The following is a 22,880-nucleotide window of genomic DNA, read 5'->3' as shown; positions in this document are numbered from 1 at the left end:
ACAACGAACCTGGGTGCACGAATGGCAAAACGTCATTTTTTCGGATGAATCCACGTTCTGTTTACAGCATCATGATGGTCGTATCCATGTTTGGCGACATCGCGGTGAACGCACATTGGAAGCGTGTATTCGTCATCGCCATACTGGCGTATCACCCGGCGTGATGGTATGGAGTGCCATTGGTTACACGTCTCGGTCACCTCTTGTTCGCATTGACAGCACTTTGAACAATGGACGTTACGTTTCAGATGTGTTACGACCGGTGGCTCTACCTTTCGTTCGATCCCTGCGAAACCCTACATTTCAGCAGGATAATGCACGACCGCATGTTGCAGGTCCTGTACGGGCCTTTCTGGATACAGAAAATGTTCGACTTCTGCCCTGGCCAGCACATTCTCCAGATCTCTAACCAATTGATAACGTCTGGTCAATGGTGGGCGAGCAACTGGTTCGTCACAATACGCCACTCGCTACTCTTGATGAACTGTGGTATCGTGTTGAAGCTGCATGGGCAGCTGTACCTGTACACGCCATCCAAGCTCTTCTTGACTCAATGCCCAGGCGTATCAAGGCCGCTATTATGGCCAGAGGTGGTTTTTCTGTGTACTGATTTCTCAGGATCTATGCACCCAAATTGCGTGAAAATGTAATCACATGTCATTTCTAGTATAATATATTTGTCCAATGAATAACTGTTTATCATCTGCATTTCTTGTTGGTGTACCAATTTTAGTGGTCAATAGTGTATTAAATTTACGACCGAAAGAGGGGGAAATTGTAGATGTTGATCACAGACTGTAAACTCTGTAAACACTAGGCGCACGTAATTTTCTGAACTGTGTGCAGGATAAAAAAAGGAATGCAAGCAGGGCGGCCCAAAACCGACCAATGGTAGTGCCTCTTTGTGGTGGAAGGTGTGTAGCAAGCGACGGCACAGTCGTCGCTAACGAAGGAGAGGCAGGGGAAGGCTGCTTGAGATGGTAGCACGGTGTGAGGCAAGCGACCTGGTGCGGTGGCGGATACTTCAGCGGGTTGCTACAAGACATCTCCCCAACCAACGACGTGATCCACATGTCATCTTCAGTTGCGTTGGTTGGACAGACTTCATGTGCAAGTTTGGCAGACTCCAGCCAGAAACACAAAATAAATCGGTTCGTGATGATATCTAGGCTGTATGGGGTAGAGTGCCAACCGCAATGCTGTCAGCAATTTAATGCGACATTGGAGAATGGGCTGCGGTATTGTCCAGAGATCCTGGTGCCACAGCAAAGATAGCAATGCGGATCGATAACACAGACATAAGTGGTGGCTCGCTGCTATTCACAGCGATGTACGGAAGGCGTTCCAGAAGACCACGCCTCCCCTCTGAGCAACAACAGCGCCCACACGCTAAGGTCAATATGGTGTCGAGCATGTAATAACTCAGCCCATTTAGAGACCTCAGCTACAGCAGCTGACATCATCATCTAGGATCTAAGAGTAGTCGAAGTTTGAGATGAACTTTAGTGTCGATAATGTTGACCATTGTACCTCAAGAATACAATTTTTCAATCTGTGTATCAAGTGATGCTTTGCTAGTCCATGACAGTTGTAAATTAACCAGTGTTTCTGTGGAAAACAAGTGTACCGAAGATAAGTACATCTGTCATTCATTTATATAATAAAAACTAATATTTCATGTGTTCTAGTTTGGTCATCCTTCTCCCAGAGAAATCAAAGAACATACAGTTGTGGCCAGACGAAAGTAATTTCGCCTCATCATAACACGGACAATTACACAGCAATGTTGCATCACCATCTAATACCGATCATTAATGGTGCAATCCATGTTCATAATTGTTATTGATGATTTATTGGAATATTGTATCCAGATTTAGTTTTTTTAACTAACTTTTATTTCACCAAAGCGTTAAACATTCGAGACTCTAAGCGTTACTCCTTTTCTTGTTGTACTCTGAGTGAGGCACAAGAGAAGAGTAGGTATGGCATTGTCCGATGTCACTACCTCGAGAGCTGCATCCTGAAGACCTCAAGTAAGTGGACAGTATCCTTACCAGCCACTGTAATTATAGTCGTCTGCACCAGCAATTGTAGCAGTAAATTTCGTAAAAGCTATTATTAATTTTAGTCATCACGTAAGTGTGGGTTTGACTTCTTTTAAGAAGTCGAGATTTGTCTCTCGGCGTTCCTGTTCTGCCAACTGCCCACAGACTCTGGGTTGGAAAAGGGAAGTGGCGGTGGCGTACGTAAAAATTATGTAGCGAAGAGACACAAAACTCAAAATAGCATTTTCTACTAAAGAATAATACTGCACAATAAATTACGAAAGGAATGTAAAGAAATTGCTAAGACAAACTTATTTAAAAAGGCAGTTAAAAATTACCTGTTACGCAATAGCTTCTATTCATTGAAGGATTGCTTCGATAACACTGAATAGGAACTTGGTAAAAAATGCAACACGAATAAACAATAATAACGATAATAAAAGAGCTAACATTCCGCATAACATTTTCACACTATATTTTTTTTCCTTTTCTAGAAAAACTTACTCCGAAAGCAACAGAGTCTATAACACTAACACCTTATCCTCTTTCTGAGTTCAACATCTCACTCGTCACTGAAGTACGCTGAGTCAGTTTTTCAGACTGGCAAATGGGAAGTTGCGGTGCGCAAAACAGTCCTGAATCAGCTGAAAGTGTGTGTGGTGCTATGAAACAATGTTTGTGTAGCGTGTGGGTTATGTGCAGTGACTATGAGTGAGAAATGAATGAACAGTATAACATTAGGCTCTTTCGTTATTAAATAACTTACTTGTAAAACAGCATTGTACACTATGAGTAAAGCAAAAGAGGTAGCACTGTTTTAAAGAGAGTGTCCCTGTATTCGGGAAAGTGGAGTCTTCAACCGTCCTGTTTAGGTTCCCTGTGGCTTCCCTAAATTGCTTGAGGCAAATGCCGGGATTGTTCCTGGTATAAAGCCACGTCTGACTACCGGTCCGATCTTTTTCATACTAGAGCTGCAAGTCTGCAAATGTCTATATATGACAATTGTTTTATTTTCAGAACGAAATTTTCACTCAGCAGTAGAGTGCGCGCTAATATGAAACTTTCTGTCAGATTAAAACTGTTTGCCGGAGCAAGACTCGAATTTGGGACCTATGCGTTTCGTGGGCAAGAGCTCTACCTATGAGTTACCCAAGCAGGACACACAACGTGTTCCCACAGCTTTACTTCGCCACTACCTCATCTCCTACCTTTCTTTCTTCCGGGAGTGCTAGTCCTGCAATTTTCGCATGGGAGCTCCGTTGAAGGGAGTATCACTGCACGGATCTCGGCCCACAGCTGGCTCCCAAGACGAGTCTTACAAGTGATGTTTTGTATCCCACGTGCAAAAATTCCCAGTGAGAATAGAGAAGGTTAGTACATAGGAAAGGATGCCTTGACCTATACAATCACTGATTACCATAATTAGCATCAAACACAGATAGACTGGTAGAAACACGACTTTAATTGTGATTAATGGAAATTTACGTAATAAAAGTGAGATTTGTCATACCAGTAATGTACTGGCGCCTCTCAATGTGTAGTATGAAATGGGAGGACTAGTCACAGATCTTTACAGATGCTAATATTTTATTGCTTAATACACGTAGTGTTTGGCAAGCGTGTGTGTAAACAGCTTTCCCTGTTGAATAACCTTTATTAAAGCCAGAGATTTGCCAAATTTATCATTATTATTGGCTGTGAGAGATTCTCAGGACTAAATTAATTTACTTAATTTTATTGTTAAGCGATTTTTGGTGCCTGTATGTCTTTCATCGTCTTGTTATGAACTTATTCCTCACTTTCGAGAAAATTGGTAGGGTCAAGTATGAATAGTAATGAACATTTTGGAGGTTCTGACACACAGCAGCCTTCTTCCTAATGAAACAGGCGAATTTTTAAGCCAAGAAGCAATAAATGTTGGTGAAACTAAGGACAGAAATGTAGAGGTTAATTATTAACATAATGAAGAACAATTAGCCAATGAAATGGGATATCACTACTATATTTGTACACTCTCGATATTTATTATGATTATTTTGTACTAATTGATGTGTCTATGACCCTTTCCTTTCAAGGAAACATGGACCTCGACAAGGTGGAGTGTCGTGTGTATCGCAGTGATACAGAGGGCTCTACCGTACGTGCAACCTCAATGGAGGGGTATCTGTGGAGAGGGGTCACAGCCTTTTCACTAATTGCAGAGACTACAACTGCCTGGATAATTGACTGATCTGGCTTTGTAATATTTAGCCAACACGGCCTTGTTATGTTGGTGCTGCGAAACCCTGAATGCAACGGGAAATTACATCCGTTATTTTTCCGAGGACATAGGGATCCACTATATGGCTCCTCCTGGGTGAAATGTTACAAAGGTAAAATCCATTAGGACCTTTCGATGGGAACAACACGGAAGGATGTCTTTGTTAGGATAAACAAAAGTGGCATTTTATGGATCGGAGTGTGGAGTATTATATCCCTTAATTTGGTTGGCAGATCAGAGGATTTCAGAAGGAAAGTCGGTGGGTTAAGGTTAGATATAGTGGGAATTAGTGAAGTGGGTTTGACAGGAGAAACGGGACTTCTCGTCAGACATCAAAGGATTAAAAACACAAAATGAAGTTGGAGTAAGGCAGAAGTAGGTCTAATAACAAATAAGAAAATGTAAGAGCGGATAAGCTACTATGAACAACATAGTGCACATATTGCCACAGCTATGGTAGATACGAAACTAACAACCTCCACAAAGTTCCTAATTCATATGCCTACCAGCTCCGCAGATGAAAAGATTGAAACAATATATGAGATAAAAGAAAACATATAGACAATTAAGGGAGACGAAAATTTAATTGAAATGGGAGACTAAAATTCAATGGAAGGAAAAGGAAGGCAAGAACAAATAATAGGAGAATATGGACAGGGGGAAAGGATGAATGGGGACCCTCACTCGTAGAATTTTCAACAGAGCATAATTTAATAACTGCAGAGCTGGTTTATTAATCAGGACACAAGGGTGCTTACGTGGAAGAGACCTGAAAGGTTCCCAATAGATTAAAAAATGGTAAGACAGAATTTCGAAACCAGGTTGTAAAAGGCGAAGTCTTCCGAATGAAGATATGGACTGTGACTGTAATTTGTTGATAATGAACTGCAGTTAAAAACTGGAGGAATTCCAAATCGGTGGAAAATTAAGGAGACGGAAACTGGATAAATGAAAAGAGCCAAGGGTTGCTGAGAGTTCCAAAAGTAATATTAAGCAATGACTGGCAGAAAAAGGGGAAATAAATAAAAAGCGAAACGAATGGATAGCTTTGAGAGACGAAAAAGTGAAGGCCACAAAGAATAAAATATGCAAAAGGACAAGACCCAGTAAGAAATTCTTGAATAAAACATGAACTAATTAATTTACGAAAGGAGAAATTATACAAAAACAGCAAACGAAGCAAGCTACAGGGAATACAGACATAGAAAATGAGATTCACAGAAAGTGCAAAATGCAGGAATTGCTAGAGTACAGATACAAGGAAGCATGCGTGACTATGGCAAAGACGTCGCCTTTAGCGAAATTAAAGAGACGTTTACAAAAAAACTAAGTGGCTGTATGAATATTAAGAGCTCAGTTGGCAATTCAGTACTAAGCAAAGAAAACAAAGCGAAAAGGTGGAAAGAATACACATAGATGGGTTACATGAGGAAATGTAACTTGAAGACAATATTATGGGAAGGGAAGAAGAAGTAAATGAAAACGAAGTGGGAGATATAATAATACAAGAAGAATTTGACAGAGCTCTGTAAGGACTAAGCCGAAACAAGACCCCTGGAATGGACAATGTTTCCTCAAAACTATAGATGTTATTGGGAGACCCAACCATGACAAATACGAGGGTAAGCCAATTATTATCCACAATTTAGTTATATTTTTGTTTATTTTGGTAGTACTGTCGTTTTATGTTGATGACGCATGCTTTGTTTATTTGTTGTTATATCTTTGCAATTTTCAAGCTGCTAGGTTAGTTTCGTTATCGCTGCCGTGCTGTTATTCATGGCTGCTCCGCTGTTTATTTGCACCAAACAAGAGCAACGTTCAGTGATCCGTTTTTTGTGGTCGGAAGGCGTATCAGGGGCCGAAATTCATCGAAGACTCTCGGTATAGTACGGGAACAGTGTTTTGCCACAACGGAGTGTCTACGAATGGATTGAAAAATTCCGAAATGGTCGCACAATTGTTACGCACGATGAAGGAGCCAGACGACCGTTTACCGTCACAAATGAAGAAACCATAGAGTGTTTACGTGTAATGATTCTCCTAGACAGACGATTAACTATTGACGAAGTGCCACATCGTCTGCAAATTAGTCACGGGTGTGCCTACGAAATCATCCACAACACACTTGGGTTTCATAAAATTTGTGCAAGATAGGTCCCAAAACAACTCACACAATTGTATAAACAAACGCACTAGCACATCTGCTAAAAACATTTGGATCGCTATGGTAACGAAAGGGACAACTTCTTTTACAGGATCATTACTGGTGACGAAACATGGATCCATCATTACGAGCCGGAGAGCAAAAGGCAGAGTATGTAATGGGAACATCCAAATTAGCCGAGCAAGAAAAAATTCAAGACCCAACCGACCGCAGGAATACTGATGCTCACGGTTTTTTGGGACGCTCAAGATAGAGTACTGGAACGTTATGGGGAAAGGGGCACAACAATAAACAGTGTACGTTACAGTGAGATGCTTACTGCCAGGCTAAAGCCTGCAATTCGAAGCAAACGTCGAGGATTGCTGTCAAAAGATGTTGTGTTGTTGCACAACAATGCCCGTCCGCATACTGCTGCCCACACTGCTGAAACGCTCCAGAAACTCAAATTTGAAGTATTGGATCATCCTCATATAGTCCCGATCTTGCCCCTTCTGACTATCACTTGTTTGGTCCACTCAAACAGGCATTAAGGGGCCGTCAATTTGCCTCGGACGAAGCAGTGAAAGAAGGGGTGCATTCCTGGCTTGCAGCTCAACCGAGAACCTTCTTTTATGAGGGCATCAGGAAGCTTGTACAACGATGAACCAAGTGCGTTGAAACACAAGGAGAAAAAATGATGTCCGTGTAAGTTTCCTATTTGATTACAATAAAATTTTATAACTACTCCGCGGATAATAATTGACTTACCCTCGTACTATTCCATGAGATGTGGAAGATGTATGAGACAGGAAACGCCAGAAGTAGGAAATGGGGCTGCTACCTCAATTTTGAAATCAAATTGCTACGCAAATTAATTAAATTTATCAATTAATTACCCCACCCCAACCATGCCCACCGCCCCCAGATGACGTCCTGTATTTTCGTCAACCGCCACGTGGGTTCCCGTACCCACCTCTCCCCCTAAGCCACATAACCTATCGGCGGGAATTTCGAACTTTGACGGGAATTTCGAACTTTAACGGGAATTTCGAATTTTGGTGGGAATTTCTTAGTCCCATGGCTATGCTGATGTCACACCCCACGTCTCACCAGGGAATTGGAAGAAAATCTGTATGCAGTGCCCTTTAAGGGACTAATACCCTGGTACTTCTGCACGTGCAACCCCAACATATGGAAACAGACCAGATGCCGGAGAGGAAGGTTAGAACACTGTACTCTATTAATTATGGTTGGGAAATTAAAGAAAAAATTGGTCACAATTTCGTAATTAATCATAAAGAAGGCCCCACTTACACAAATACATGAATAGCGCTAAACAAGGACTGCCTAAAATTTCAATACAGCAAAAAAATTGACGATACTATACAGCTGGTGTTATTCTGCTGGAAAAAAGTATCACAATACCAATCGAAACTCGTGGCAGACGCTCTCAAACTCTATCCTTCTCCTACAAGCTGGTGGGAAAAAGGCTGGGTGGAAGGTACTACCTATATTCTTTTTGGCAGTAAATATGTTCAGCTGAAGAGATGCTTGTGTTGGACAGAGAGCAGTTTAGTAAGTGCAGCTACCTAGAGCGACCACACACACACACACACACTGGAGTGTCCCCTACTCCAAGTAAGTGCCCGCCGTGAAAACAATTCACTGTAACAATTGTACTTAACGTCAACGCACCGTTTATAATCTATCATTTATTAAAGAGAAGAACACAATCGTGACAGTAATAAATTTCCTCTTTCCACGAAAATAGGTGCAGTCCGTTTTATTTTTATTTTTATGAGCAAAATCGGTATAGTTTTTACGTTTGACTACAGGATACAATTCGCATCTCAGTATTTTGCGACATCCAATCAAGTGCACCACAGCCGTTTGCAAATGATCAAGTTATACATCCCCTGTACACATCCACCCTGCGGAAATTCGGAAAAAAAGTTCCACTATTTTGTTGCGAAAACTACCAATCACCACAGAATGCCCTCGTTATTTTGAAATCATCAAAGTAAAGAAAAAATGAGAATTTAAACTCTGAAGGGAAAAAAATCTATATTAAGGAATTTCTTTCAGCTTGATAGACAAATTACACGACCTGAGAGCGCCTTTCGCTTTTAAATCAGTGTCTGTAAATAAACTGTCATGCATGTGTGTATTACAAGCATTTGATACACAGGACATAACGTTAGAGAATACAATATTTCTCGCCATTAGCTCACTTTTCGAAAAAAATAATCATTTTAGCTACGACAACAAGCTATAATTCAAGAGGACGTTGCTATATCACATCTGCGTTTCCAAATAAAACGTGAGAGCCTGTCTTGTAATAAATACAATCTCCAATAAAATTTTACCATGTCTCTCTGTCTTCCATTACATCGAAACCAGTTACTGTCTGCGTGCTTGTATTCGACATTTTTGCTCCATAACTCCCCTGTATCGGCATGCCTATAAAGTTTCTACCATACAGCAGATTCTTGTGTTTTTGTTTTGTAAGCAATTTGATCATCACAGTCTGTTTCATGCAATCTACTCACATATTGGAAAGAAAATACTATCATTTCTAGGTTCCATAACGAGCAATAATTAAACTGATGTCTACTTTATAATCAGAGGTTCTGAAACATGAAATTACACAGAACTTGAGGTAACACATATCTTTAAACACACAATCCTGACGATAATACTAAAAACAGTCATGATTCCACGAGAATAGATACTGCCGATTTCTACTAGTTTCATGAGCAAAATCGGTGTACTTTTCAGAGAACTATGTGCATCACAGCTATAACTAGTTATACCACTCCTTGTAACAAAATCTCCTTTAAGATTTTACCCCATCTCTCTCTTTAGATACATCGAACAAACTAGTACCGTCGGTGTGTTTACATCAAGCATATTACATATACACATATTGCTCAATTGGAGCACATGGCCAGTGCACGAAGTCGTCTGCACAGATCTGTGCAAAGTTTTGTCGATTGTACTGGAGGAAGACCATATCCAACAGACTATCAATCACAAGAGAGGGTTCCTGTATTGGTCCTTCATAAGCAGTTTAATACATTGTTTTCTTCGGCTGTAACACATCCAAGCAGTGTATGACTGCCGGCCGGTGTGGCCGTGCGGTTCTAAGCACTTCAGTTTGGAACCGCGTGACCGCTACGGTCGCAGGTTCGAATCCTGCCTCGGGCATGGGTGTGTGTGATGTCCTTAGGTTAGTTAGGTTTAAGCAGTTCTAAGTTCTAGGGGACTGATGACCTCAGAAGTTAAGTCCCATAGTGCTCAGAGCCATTTGAACCATTAGTGTATGACTACAGCATTATACATCGCCACATACTTTCTATTTCTACAATGATTTCAAGGTGTGCATCAGCTGCAGAACTGGTATTAACACGTTTCAATCCATTGCCTCTCACCGAAAGTTCAACAGCACATGGAGTAAACTATGCAGCTTCCACGAGACACAGGTTGGTAGGAATAAAACACAGAGGCGATGTTTCTCAGCGACAAAAACGTGGAAGGCATCGCAACATACGGAAACTGGAAGAGTTTCTGAGATTGTAGAGCGTTTCCAACAACTATACAGTTAATCTCATCATCCACAGTACTGGGGTAGTGGATGTCTTGGTGTTCCATTCAGAAGAGCATTGTTTTCTCATTTTGCAGTCATGTACATGATTTCTGTTCTGGTGTTGAATATCACCAGAGCGTGCTGTTCACATCATGTTGCACATCATGCAGCCTATTGGGCACAGTTCGAATTGTAACACGACGTTCTGTGGGTGTACCAAAAGCATTATTCAACATGGTGGCGTTGCTGTCAGGGTTCCTCCGAGCGATAATCCGTAGGTCATCCACTGCAGTAGTAGCCCTTGGGCGGCCTGAGCGAGGCATGTCATCGACAGTTCCTGTCCCTCTGTATCTCCTCCATGTCCGAACAACATCGCTTTGGTTCACTCCTAGACGCCTGGACACTTCCCTTGTTGAGGGCCCTTCCTGGCACAAAGTAACGATGCGGAAGCGATCGAACTGCGGTATTGAATGTCTAGGCATGGTTGAACTACAGACAACACGAGCTGTGTACCTCCTTCCTGGTGGAATGACTGGAACTGATCGGCTGTCGGACCCCTCCGTCTAATAGGCGCTGCTCATCCATGGTTGCTTACATCTTTGGATGCCTTTAATGACATGCCTGAACAGTCAAAGGGACTGTGTCTGTGATATAATACCCACAGTCAACACCTGCCTTCAGGAGTTCATGGAACCGTGATGAGTGTATGTAAAATTGAGGGAAATACGACGAAATAGGTAGACTCGCGAAAAAGACTTGCAAATTTTCTTAAATTGACTGAGAATGCATAAAATTAGAGAAAAGGACCCTGACCCTAAAATGTGAAAAATTGAGGTGGGCTGAGGGTACCCGGACACTCAAAACCGAGAAAAGCTTAAAAATTATGTTCTGGCTGCATTCACTTTTAACGCTACCCATCCCCCTGTAAACTACACAGGTTTTCGTAACACATACTCCAACAAAGGCGACGTAAGTATTACACAAAGGCGCCGTATTAAAGCAAGCAAGCCATATGTATCCCAATCCATAACTGTATTCTCACAGGCAGTCATATATAGATATTACCAAATTACAGCTGAAATCACAAACAATGCTATTCCTTAAGTATTAAGGTGAAGAATCAATGTGTTTATTAGACTTAAGCCTTTCCCAAGAGTGTTCTGTAGGAGATTGCACCTAAGTCACATATACAGGGTGTTTCAAAAATGACCGGTATATTTGAAACGGCAATAAAAACTAAACGAGCAGTGATAGAAATACACCGTTTGTTGCAATATGCTTGGGACAACAGTACATTTTCAGGCAGACAAACTTTCGAAATTACAGTAGTTACAATTTTCAACAACAGATGGCGCTGCGGTCTGGGAAACTCTATAGTACGATATTTTCCACATATCCACCATGCGTAGCAATAATATGGCGTAGTCTCTGAATGAAATTACCCGAAACCTTTGACAACGTGTCTGGCGGAATGGCTTCAGATGCAGATGAGATGTACTGCTTCAGCTGTTCAATTGTTTCTGGATTCTGGCGGTACACCTGGTCTTTCAAGTGTCCCCACAGAAAGAAGTCACAGGGGTTCATGTCTGGCGAATAGGGAGGCCAATCCACGCCGCCTCCTGTATGTTTCGGATAGCCCAAAGCAATCACACGATCATCGAAATATTCAGTCAGGAAATTAAAGACGTCGGCCGTGCGATGTGGCCGGGCACCATCTTGCATAAACCACGAGGTGTTCGCAGTGTCGTCTAAGGCAGTTTGTACCGCCACAAATTCACGAAGCATGTCCAGATAGCGTGATGCAGTAATCGTTTCGGATCTGAAAAATGGGCCAATGATTCCTTTGGAAGAAATGGCGGCCCAGACCAGTACTTTTTGAGGATGCAGGGATGATGGGACTGCAACATGGGGCTTTTCGGTTCCCCATATGCGCCAGTTCTGTTTATTGACGAAGCCGTCCAGGTAAAAATAAGCTTCGTCAGTAAACCAAATGCTGCCCACATGCATATCGCCGTCATCAATCCTGTGCACTATATCGTTAGCGAATGTCTCTCGTGCAACAATGGTAGCGGCGCTGGGGGGTTGCCGCGTTTGAATTTTGTATGGATAGAGGCTTTTCGGTTCCCCATATGCGCCAGTTCTGTTTATTGACGAAGCCGTCCAGGTAAAAATAAGCTTCGTCAGTAAACCAAATGCTGCCCACATGCATATCGCCGTCATCAATCCTGTGCACTATATCGTTAGCGAATGTCTCTCGTGCAACAATGGTAGCGGCGCTGGGGGGTTGCCGCGTTTGAATTTTGTATGGATAGAGGTGTAAACTCTGGCGCATGAGACGATACGTGGACGTTGGCGTCATTTGGACCACAGCTGCAACACGGCGAACGGAAACCCGAGGCCGCTGTTGGATCACCTGCTGCACTAGCTGCGCGTTGCCCTCTGTGGTTGCCGTACGCGGTCGCCCTACCTTTCCAGCACGTTCATCCGTCACGTTCCCAGTCCGTTGAAATTTTTCAAACAGATCCTTTATTGTATCGCTTTTCGGTCCTTTGGTTACATTAAACCTCCGTTGAAAACTTCGTCTTGTTGAAACAACACTGTGTTCTAGGCGGTGGAATTCCAACACCAGAAAATCCTCTGTTCTAAGGAATAAACCATGTTGTCTACAGCACACTTGCACGCTGTGAACAGCACACGCTTACAGCAGAAAGACGACGTACAGAATGGCGCACCCACAGACTGCGTTGTCTTCTGTATCTTTCACATCACTTGCAGCGCCATCTGTTGTTGAAAATTGTAACTACTGTAATTTCGAAAGTTTGTCCTCCTGAAAATGTACTGTTGTCCCAAGCATATTGCAACAAACGGTGTATTTCTATCGCTGCTCGTTTAGTTTTTATTGCCGTTTCAAATATATGGGTCATTTTTGAAACACCCTGTATCACCTTTAGTAGTGTGAGGGGGGTGTATTCAAGAGACGTGATGTTAGGACGAAATTGCTTTATTGTCCTACACAAGCAAAACTACCTAACATCAGACATGGACTTCTTTGTGCAAGAGGAATGTCACCAGGGTTGTGGTGATGCTACTGCAAACAGCAATGAGGGTGTTACATCTCCTTTGGTTACTGACTGTGGTGCTTGTTACTCCCTAGTAAGAAGTTGCTGCTTCTTCATGTGCATTTTTGTGTAGCGTAATATGGGTGGTACCTTAATGTATCAGCTATTGAAAATATTCATGTCGGTTTTTCTTCTCTGCTTCCTAGCGAGACATAACCATATCCATTAAAACTGATACTATTACTACTAATGATAAGCGCGACTGGCACGGGAAGTGTGATTGAGGGTACATACATTTCCGAAATAAAAATACATACAAAATCCATTAATTTCTGAAGAGATAGAATAGCAGTCTCCAGACTTTGTGATAGTTGGTTTATAAGCAGCCCAAGCGTGGATATACACTGACGTTGCCTTCCTAGGACACCAAAATAGTGTAGAAGGAAGTAGTTTCATCATTTTAAAGTTTGTCTCTGTAGTGATTGGGGTAGGAAACTTGCAGGGTTGTTGTATATGTGATGTTGGACAAATATATCCTGCATTAGAGTATTAAGAGCGCCGCATTCCGCATAACTAATATTTCCGAAACCATATGGCTCTAACAATATGTCGCCTTTGTTGGAGTATGTGTTACGAAAACCTGAGCAGTTTACAGGGGGATGGGTAGCGTTAAAAGTGAATGCAGCCAGAACATAATTTTTAAGCTTTTCTCGGTTTTGAGTGTCCGGGTACCCTCAACCCACCTCAATTTTTCGCATTTCAGGGTCACGGTCCTTTTCTCTAATTTTATGCATTCTCAGTCAATTTAAGAAAATTTGCAAGTCTTTTTCGCGAGTCTACCTATTTCGTCGTATTTCCCTCAATTTTACATACACTCATCACGGTTCCATGAACTCCTGAAGGCAGGTGTTGACTGTGGGTATTATATCACAGACACAGTCCCTTTGACTGTTCAGGCCTGTCATTAAAGGCATCCAAAGATGTAAGCAACCATGGATGAGCAGCGCCTATTACACGGAGGGTGTTCAACAGCCGATCACTTCCAATCAATCCACCAGGAAGGAGGTACACAGCTCGTGTTGTCTGTAGTTCAACCATGCCTAGACAGTCAACACCGCAGTTCGATCGCTTCTGCATCGTTACTTTGTGCCAGGAAGGGCACTCAACAAGGGAAGTGTCCAGGCGTCTAGGAGTGAACCGAAGCGATGTGCAGAACTGGGTAACCATCAGATTGTATGTTTATGCTGTACATCATTTCTCTCATGCAGGTACTTTCCTGGTACTGACTCCATACAGTGGAATAATGCTTCACAATTCATAGCACGGTTCATTTACGTGAAATCTTTGAAACTCCATCTGTCTGGAGCTCCGTCATGTATAAACCACATGTTTCTTCTTAATTATTTGTTGTATCACCACAACACTCTCACGTTTACTATAAACTGATAAGAGATACTACCCTTCTTGACACAGATCCATTGGAAGAGATCTTGTGCTTTTGGATGGATGCTGTAGGTAAGATTGGTGTCGCAGGGAGGATTGGTCAAGGGCAATGTGGGAGGGATCTGTCTATCTCCGACTTTATCCTACGAATTTTAGAATACTTCGTGATGCCACCCAGACAGGGAAAGATGACCAACCGTTATCGTAAAATCTGCGCTATGACCGATGCGCTGTAAATATGTAGATACCCTAATTGCATTGGTATAGGACTCTGTCTGGTATACTTCGGTGTATATCGCCGAATAGACGTACTGCACAGTCATATATGATGCAAAAACTGGGAAGCAGTCTGTTGCGTCTTGGCTGGCGTTGAAATTAGGAACAACTGGTATAATTTCTAAAATTGATTGCACCATCAACTGCAGTGTGTATTACCGTACATCGCCCCATATCAACAGTGTCTTTCCCATCTCATCTGTCCACAGGTTCACTGTTGATTACCGCATAATGATTGACTGACACCACATGGTTGAGATGGAGGGAGCATTGGCGGAACACTGGATATCTGCTACTTGTCACTGTGGAGAATGGGATTAAATGTAGGAGTCCTCACCTTCAGACAGGTGTTTGGAAGCGTTCCTCAGTGTCGCAGAATCGTCCAGTTTCCATACGCTGTATGTGCTGCACATGTTTCTATATTTTTAAAATTTTTCCACCAATAGGGTAACAGTACCTCTTTTTATCTCTACTTCCTCGCATGTGTTGTGAACAGCATCTTCTGCTGATGGTCAACACTAGAACAGAAATCATGTACATGACTGCAAAATGAGGAAACAATGCTCTTCTAAATGGAACACCAATACATCCGCTACCCAATCACAGTGGAAGATAAGATTACCTGTATATGTTATCGCCTTCGGATAGCTGTTGGAAAGGCACTACAGTGCCGCAAACTCTTTCAGTTTCCATATGTTGCGATGCTTTCCACGTTTTTGTCACTGAGAAACATCACATCTGTGTTTTATTTCTACCAACCTCTGTGTTGTCGGAGCTGCGTAGTTTACACCATGTGATGTTGAGCTTTCTGTGAGAGACAATGGGTCGAAACGTGATAATGTTGGTTTAGCAGCTGACACAGATCTCGAAATCATAGTAGAAATAGAAAGTGTATGGAGGTGTATAACGTTATAGTCGTACACTGCTTGGATGTGTCACAGCTGGGCCGGCCGCGGTGGTCTAGCGGTTCTGGCGCTGCAGTCCGGAACCGCGGGACTGCTACGGTCGCATGTTCGAATCCTGCCTCGGGCATGGGTGTGTGTGATGTCCTTAGGTTAGTTAGGTTTAAGTAGTTCTAAGTTCTAGGGGACTTATGACCTAAGATGTTGAGTCCCATAGTGCTCAGAGCCATTTGAACCATTTGTCACAGCTGGAAAAACGATGTATTAAACTGCTTTGGAGGACCAATACAGGAACTGTCTCTTGTTATTGATAGTTTGATTGATATGGTCTTCCTCCAGTACAGTCGACAAAACTTTATTCAGATCAGTGCAAGCAACTTCGAGCACTGGCCACGTGCTCCAACTTAGCAATACATGTATATGTAACATGCTCGATGTCGACACACAGATGGTATTTGTTTTTAGATGTACCAGAAGAGAGAGATGGGGTGAAATCTTAAAGAAGATTCTGTTTCAAGGAGTGGTATAACTAGTTAAACTTTGGATCCAGATAGTTCTGTAAAAAATACATCGATTTTGCTCATAAGACTAGTAGAAATCGGCTGTATCTATTCTCGTGGAATCATGACTGTTTTTATTATTATCGTCAGGATTGCGTGTATAAAAATATGTACTACCTCAAGTCCTCAGTAATTTCATATTTCATAACCTCTAATTATAAAGTAGACACCACTTGAATTATAGCTCGTTGTGGAGCCTAGAAAGATAGTGTTTTTTCTGACATGTGAACCAGGCCGTGATGATCAAACTGCTTAAAAAACTAGAACGCAAGATTCTGATGTATGGTAGAAACTATGTAGATATGTCGGTAGAGATGAGTTACAGAGCAAAAATGTCGAATGTCAGTACTCAGATGGTAATTGGTTTCAATGTAACGGAAGAGAGAGAGACTGTAGGAGGCTGCATTACAAGACAGGCTCTCATGATTTCTTTCGTAAATGCAGGTGTCATATAGCTTCGCACTGGTAAAATGGGACTTGCCATAGTGTACAAAACATCAACATCCTCCCGAATTGTAGCTTGTTGTAGTCAAACGTAAAATGATTGTGTTTTTCCGATATTTGATCTAATGGCGGGAAAGATTGTATTCTGTAATGTTACTTCAAGTGCTTGAAATGTTTGTAATATACACGTACATGACAGTTTATTTACCGACACTGATTTGAACGTGAGAGACGCTCTCAGGTCGCGTAATTTGTCCATCAAGCTGAAAGAAATTGCTTGACATAGATTTTTTTCCCTTCAGGGTTAAAATTCCTTCTTTTTCTTTACTTTGATGATGGTTTCGAAATAACGAGGATATTCTGTGGTGATCAGTAGTTATCGCAGCAAAATAGTGGAATTTTTTTTCCCAATTTTACGTAGGGTGGACGCCTGAAGAGGGTGTACAGCTTGATCATTTTAATCGGTGGTGGTGCACTTCGTTGGATATCACAAAATAGTCACAGTAGCGACATTCAGTCTGTCCACAGAGTATCTGGTAAAGAAAATGAAGGGGGAATTTGGAGAGGGAACTGAAGTTCAGGAGAAATAAATAAGACTTTGGGGTTTGCGATGACACTGAAATTCTGTCAGTGCCAGGAAAGGACTTGGAAGGGCACCCGAACGCAACGGATAGTGGGCTGAAAAGATATTATAAGACTAACATCAACTAAAGCAAAACAAGGCTAATGATATGTAGTCGAGTTAAATCATGTGATGCCAAGGGAAATAGATTCGAAATGAAACACTGAAAGTAACAGATGAGCTTTGCTATCTGGGCAGTAAAATAACTGATGATAGAAGTACTAGAGAGGATATAAAATGCATAATAGCAACGGCAAGATAAGCGTTTCTAAAAAAGAAAGGTTTGTTGACATAATATAGATTTGAGTGTCAGGAAATCTTTTCTGAAGGTGTTTGTCTGATATGTAGCCTTGTATGGAATAAAAACGTGGGCGAGATGCAGTTCAGACATGAAGAGAATAGAAGCTTTCGAAATGATGTGCTACAGGAGAATGCTGAAGATTAACGAATGCAGAGATACTAATGAGGAGCGGACAGGGCACGGTAAACGAAAGTACGGCTCCTATGGGGGTATATAAACAGTCGTTTTTCCCTCGCTTCAGGAAAGTGAATGACTTGTAGCGGTAGAATGTATCCTACACCGTGCACCGTACTGTGGCTCGAGAAGTCTGTATGTAAATGTAACAGAATTGAAGAAAAAAGAAATTTATATCATAACTTGACTAAAAGACGGGATCGGTTGACAGGAATCATCTAAAAGTTGTAGAGGGACACCTGAGCTCAGTTACAGCAAGCAGCCTCGAATGGTTGTAGGTTGTAGCAATTATGCAAAGATGAAGATATGGTACCTGCACAGAACAGGGCAGCATGCAGGGCTGCATCAAACCAGTCTTCAGACAGAAGATGATATTAGCAACAATTATAATTGAGTCATACGTAGATGCGTCATGTGTGGCTCACTTGTTACCGTTTAGGTTATTTGAAAATGCAATTTAATGAAATACATAGAAAAATGAGTATTAGGTTAACATTAAGTAATTGTGCTGCATGTTCGTATGGTGAAGGCCAATGGTAATTTAAGAAAGGGTTGCATTGCCCCTTTTTCTGGCGTTTCCAATGTCTCCGTCTTGCGGTCACTGAATTTTATGTGATCTCTCTTGTTTTCTCAGTACGAGCGATTGCAGTCCACTACTAACTTAAATTTATGTTGAAAAAGTATACATTTTGGACTTATTCTTTGCTTTACATATTTTGAGAGGTGGTCGTGTGGACGCAATCAAGGAAAAAATGTCCCCATAAACATGGGCTCTAAAATGCATAACTTAAGAAGTATGAACACCTGTTCAGTAGAAGAGATGTGGTTTGCAGCAGCGAAGATGAACAAGAGTTTACAGCTCTTAAGGTGTACATTCTAGAGCCTTTGTTTACTGAACATTTTTCTCTTCTTTTGGTGTGTATTACCACCTCCCAAAATACGGAAAGCAAAGAGCTTGCAATAGAAGAGATTTGTTTCATAGTGGTTCTAGATCTTGAAATTTTTGCTTCGAATGATCGTTCCTGTCATATCCCTGAAACTGACATTCCTCCTGGTACAACCTGTATAACTTTTGAGGTTAATCATCTAATGTCACTGTAAACGCCATGTACCATTTTTTACTTTTACTCTGTATATATTACTTTCAGTACAACTACTTTTACGAGGGTCGTTCAATAAATAATGCCCCATATTTTTTATAAAAGACAGCCATTAATATGCATAGACAAACGGCCTTGCTGGTGCTTCACATTTGATGTTTGTTCTGTGTTCCGGTGAAGTTTCGAACCGTTCTGGCATATGGCAGAGCCGTAGTGCATCGTCAAAATGGCATCTTCATACGACTCACGTTACAAGCAGCATGCTGTTATTGAATTCTTGTGTGCAGAAAAAGAAATCGTGGTGAACATCCATAAACGTTAGTGTGCAGTGTTGGCGATACTGCAGTTGTTAGGAGTTAGTTGGACGATGGGTAAAGAATGTTACAGCCTCAGGAAATGCAGAAACAGAGCTCCATGATCAGCCACGCTCGGGACGTCCTGCTCCAGACATGCTGAATCGTGCGAATGCCATTATTAGTGCCGACCGACGCATCAAAACTGGACAACTGGCTCTACAGTTGTAGGTCAGCATTGGAAGTGTGTCTGTAATGATCGAGTCTCTCAGATATTCAAAGAGGTTCTCACGATGGGTTCCACCAATGCTCACAGCTGATCACAAGATCCAAAGAAAGGCCATTTCATCTGAATTGTTGGGGCGTTTTGAAACCAATGGAGGGGCCTTTCTGTCACGGATCGTCATAGGGGACGAAATCTGGATGCACCACTTTGCGCCAGAAACAAAAAGGCGGTCCATGGAGTGGCATCATCCTCATTCACCACAAAATATGAAATTCAAGACAACCCCCTCTGCTGGAAAAGTCATGGTGACAGTCTTCTGGGATTGTGATGGCATCATTCTCGTGGATGCGATGCCAAGAGCGTCAACCATCAATTCAGAGGCATACGTGAAGACTCTGAATAAACTCAAGAACCGTTTTCGACGTATTCCATCGGACAAGAACCCAGCTCAATAATGCACGCCCACAGAGAAGTCTGAGAATCCAGGAACACATCGCCAAATTGAGTTGGACATCATTGCCTCATCCATCCTACAGTCCAGACCTGGCATCCTCGGACTTCCATCTCTTTGGGCCGCTTAAAGATTCACTACAGGAAGCACACTTTGAAGATGACAAGAGTGTCACTCATGTATTGAAAACATGGCTACGCCTACAGGACAAGAACTTTTACCAGCAGGAACATGCTCTTCCACAACGTTGATATGGCCATAGAACAAGATGGAGTCTACATAGAAAAATAGGACATGGACAAGACATGTTGATGTACACTACTGGCCATTAAAAATGCTACACCACGAAGATGACGTGCTACAGACGCGAAATTTTACCGACAGGAAGAAGATGCTGTGATATGCAAATGATTAGCCTTTCAGAGCATTCATACAAGGTTGGCGCCGGTGGCGACACCTACAACGTGCTGACATGAGGAAAGTTTCCAACCGATTTCTCATACACAAACAGCAGTTGACCGGCGTTGCCTGGTGAAACGTTGTTGTGATGCCTCGGGTAAGGAGGAGAAATGCGTACCATCACGTTTCCGAATTTGATAAATGTCGGATTGTAGCCTATCGCGATTGCGGTTTATCGTATCGCGACATTGCTGCTCGCGTTGGTCGAGATCCAATGACTGTTAGCAGAATATGGAATCGGTGGGTTCAGGAGGGTAATACGGAACGCCGTGCTGGATCCAAAAGGCCTCGTATCACTAGCAGTCGATATGACAGACATCTTATCCGCATGGCTGTAACGCATCGTGCAGCCACGTTTTGATCCCTGAGTCAACAGATGGGGACGTTTGCAAGACGACAACCATCTGCACGAACAGCTCGACGACGTTTGCAGCAGATGGACTATCAGCTCGGAGACCATGGCTATGGTTACCCTTGACGCTGAATCACAGATAGGAGCGCCTGCGATGCTGTACTCAACGACGAACCTAGCTGCACGAATGGCAAAATGTCATTTTTTTCGGATGAATCCATGTTCTGTTTACAGCATCATGATGGTCGCTTCAGTGTTTGGTGACATCGCGGTGACCGCACATTGGAAGCGTGTATTCGTCATCGCCATACTGGCGTATTACCCGGCGTGATGGTATGGGGTGCCATTGGTTACACGTCTCGGTCATAATTGTTCGTTTTGACGGCACTTTGAACAGTGGATGTTATATTTCAGATGTGTTGCGACCCGTGGCTCTACCCTTCATTCGATCCCTGCGAAACCCTACATTTCAGCAGGATAATGCACGACCACATGTTGTAGGTCCTGTACGGGCCTTTCTGGATACAGAACATGTTCGACTACTGCCCTGGCCAGCACATTCTCCAGATCTCTCACCAATTGAAAACGTCTGGTCAATGGTGGCCGAGCAACTGGCTCGTCACAATACGCCAGTCACTACTCTTGATGAACTGTGGTATCGTGTTGAAGCTGCATAGGCAGCTGTACCTGTACACGCCATCCAAGCTCTGTTTCACTCAATGCCCAGACGTATCAAGGCCGTTATTACGGCCAGAGGTGGTTGTTCTGGGTACTGATTTCTCAGGATCTATGCACCCAAATTGCGTGAAAATGTAATCACATGTCATTTCTAGTATAATATATTTGTCCAATGAATACCCGTTTATCATCTGCATTTCTTCTTGGTATAGCAATGCTAATGGCCAGTAGTGTATATTGTCACCAAATTCTAACTCTTAACAATAAATGTAATATGTTCTGAGAAAAAAATGTGGGACATTACTTATTGAAGGACCCTACGTACGTATATATTCTGTAGTAGGTATCGTGCAATCATTGTCTGTTTCATCCACGAATTCGTTTCCCTTAATTCACTTAACGCTTCTATACAAACGTCTAACCCCTCTCCACCCGTGGGTCTCCATCCCGAGAGCACCACAGGCGGGATAGCGCCAGAAGAAGCAAGGTTCCGACTTACGTGAAAAGGAAGCAGGTGAAGTCCCCGCGGAAGCTGTCGGAGTAGTCCCAACTGTCCGAGGCGAAGCCGCCGAAGACGTGCTCGGTGGCGTCCTGCACGATGAGGACTGTGGGTCCCTTGTTGGCGATGCGCTCCACCAGCTTGGTGTAGCTGACGCCGTGCTCGACGGTGGTGAAGAGCAGCCGCCACTGGGAGCGCAGCGGCCGCGGCAGCGACATGTTCACGTGCACCACCGACGGCACGTCCACCACGGACGGGAACGTGCGGTGCCTGCCTGTGGGCATGCCTGCTTCTGGAGGACCGGCCACGCCGCGCTGAGCTGTGCTGGCTGAACTACCTGACAGGCGCAAAAACAGGCACCCGGGCGTTTCCACCTCGCAGAGACCATCTGCATGCGGTCTTCACTCTTTTCCCTAGCCTGTCTGCAAACTGAAGAGCGAGCAGTGCTAGTGGTGTAGGGTTCCCTGGGACAACGCCTACCGTATAGGAACATCGGCAATTGGTTTCTTGTCTAACAGTCTGCCGCAGCATGCCGTAATTTACGTAGATTCTTTTCGTGTTAGTTATATCACGTACTAAGATCACCAGACGAAGTAGCTGCCACTCCTCGGTTGCTGTAAAGTGCTGTAGATGCTGCAGAACTGGTACCAGCATGTCGTGTGACCCCCCACTTTGACTAAGCCGTGGTTGTCAAGTCGTGCATATAGGGTGATTCAGCTGCGCCTACCGACAGGTTTTATGCAACCTGCAACACCTTCAAAAATCCCACTCGAAGTTTTCATATTCTCTCGCGCGCCACTCGTAAAATAAATGCACATACTACAAGAAAAAATCAACATGACCTTTTTATACTAAATCAAATGCAATTAAATTTTGTACAGGAACATGTTTCCTCTGGAGGCCAGTATATTCGATGCGTTTCAAGGTCACTTTAGGACGTTTTTCTAAAATAATTCTAAAACTACAGCCTACAAAATTTAGCTACATTAAATTTCCTACAAAAA

General features: G+C 42.7%; 1 protein-coding gene across 1 annotated transcript in view; it reads right to left on the bottom strand.

Moving 5' to 3' along the window:
• LOC126176319 (MTOR-associated protein MEAK7-like) overlaps positions 1-22,880 on the bottom strand; it is a 132,994-nt gene that overhangs the window by 28,363 nt on the left and 81,751 nt on the right. The window contains exon 4 of the mRNA XM_049923469.1: positions 21,877-22,213. Coding sequence (XP_049779426.1) covers positions 21,877-22,213 — 337 coding nt within the window. The remainder of the gene's footprint in view (positions 1-21,876; positions 22,214-22,880) is intronic.

The sequence above is a fragment of the Schistocerca cancellata genome, chromosome 3 (assembly GCF_023864275.1).
Source record: "Schistocerca cancellata isolate TAMUIC-IGC-003103 chromosome 3, iqSchCanc2.1, whole genome shotgun sequence".
In the NCBI taxonomy this organism is placed as follows: Eukaryota; Metazoa; Arthropoda; class Insecta; order Orthoptera; family Acrididae; genus Schistocerca; species Schistocerca cancellata.
This window is presented reverse-complemented; position numbering and strand designations above follow the sequence as displayed.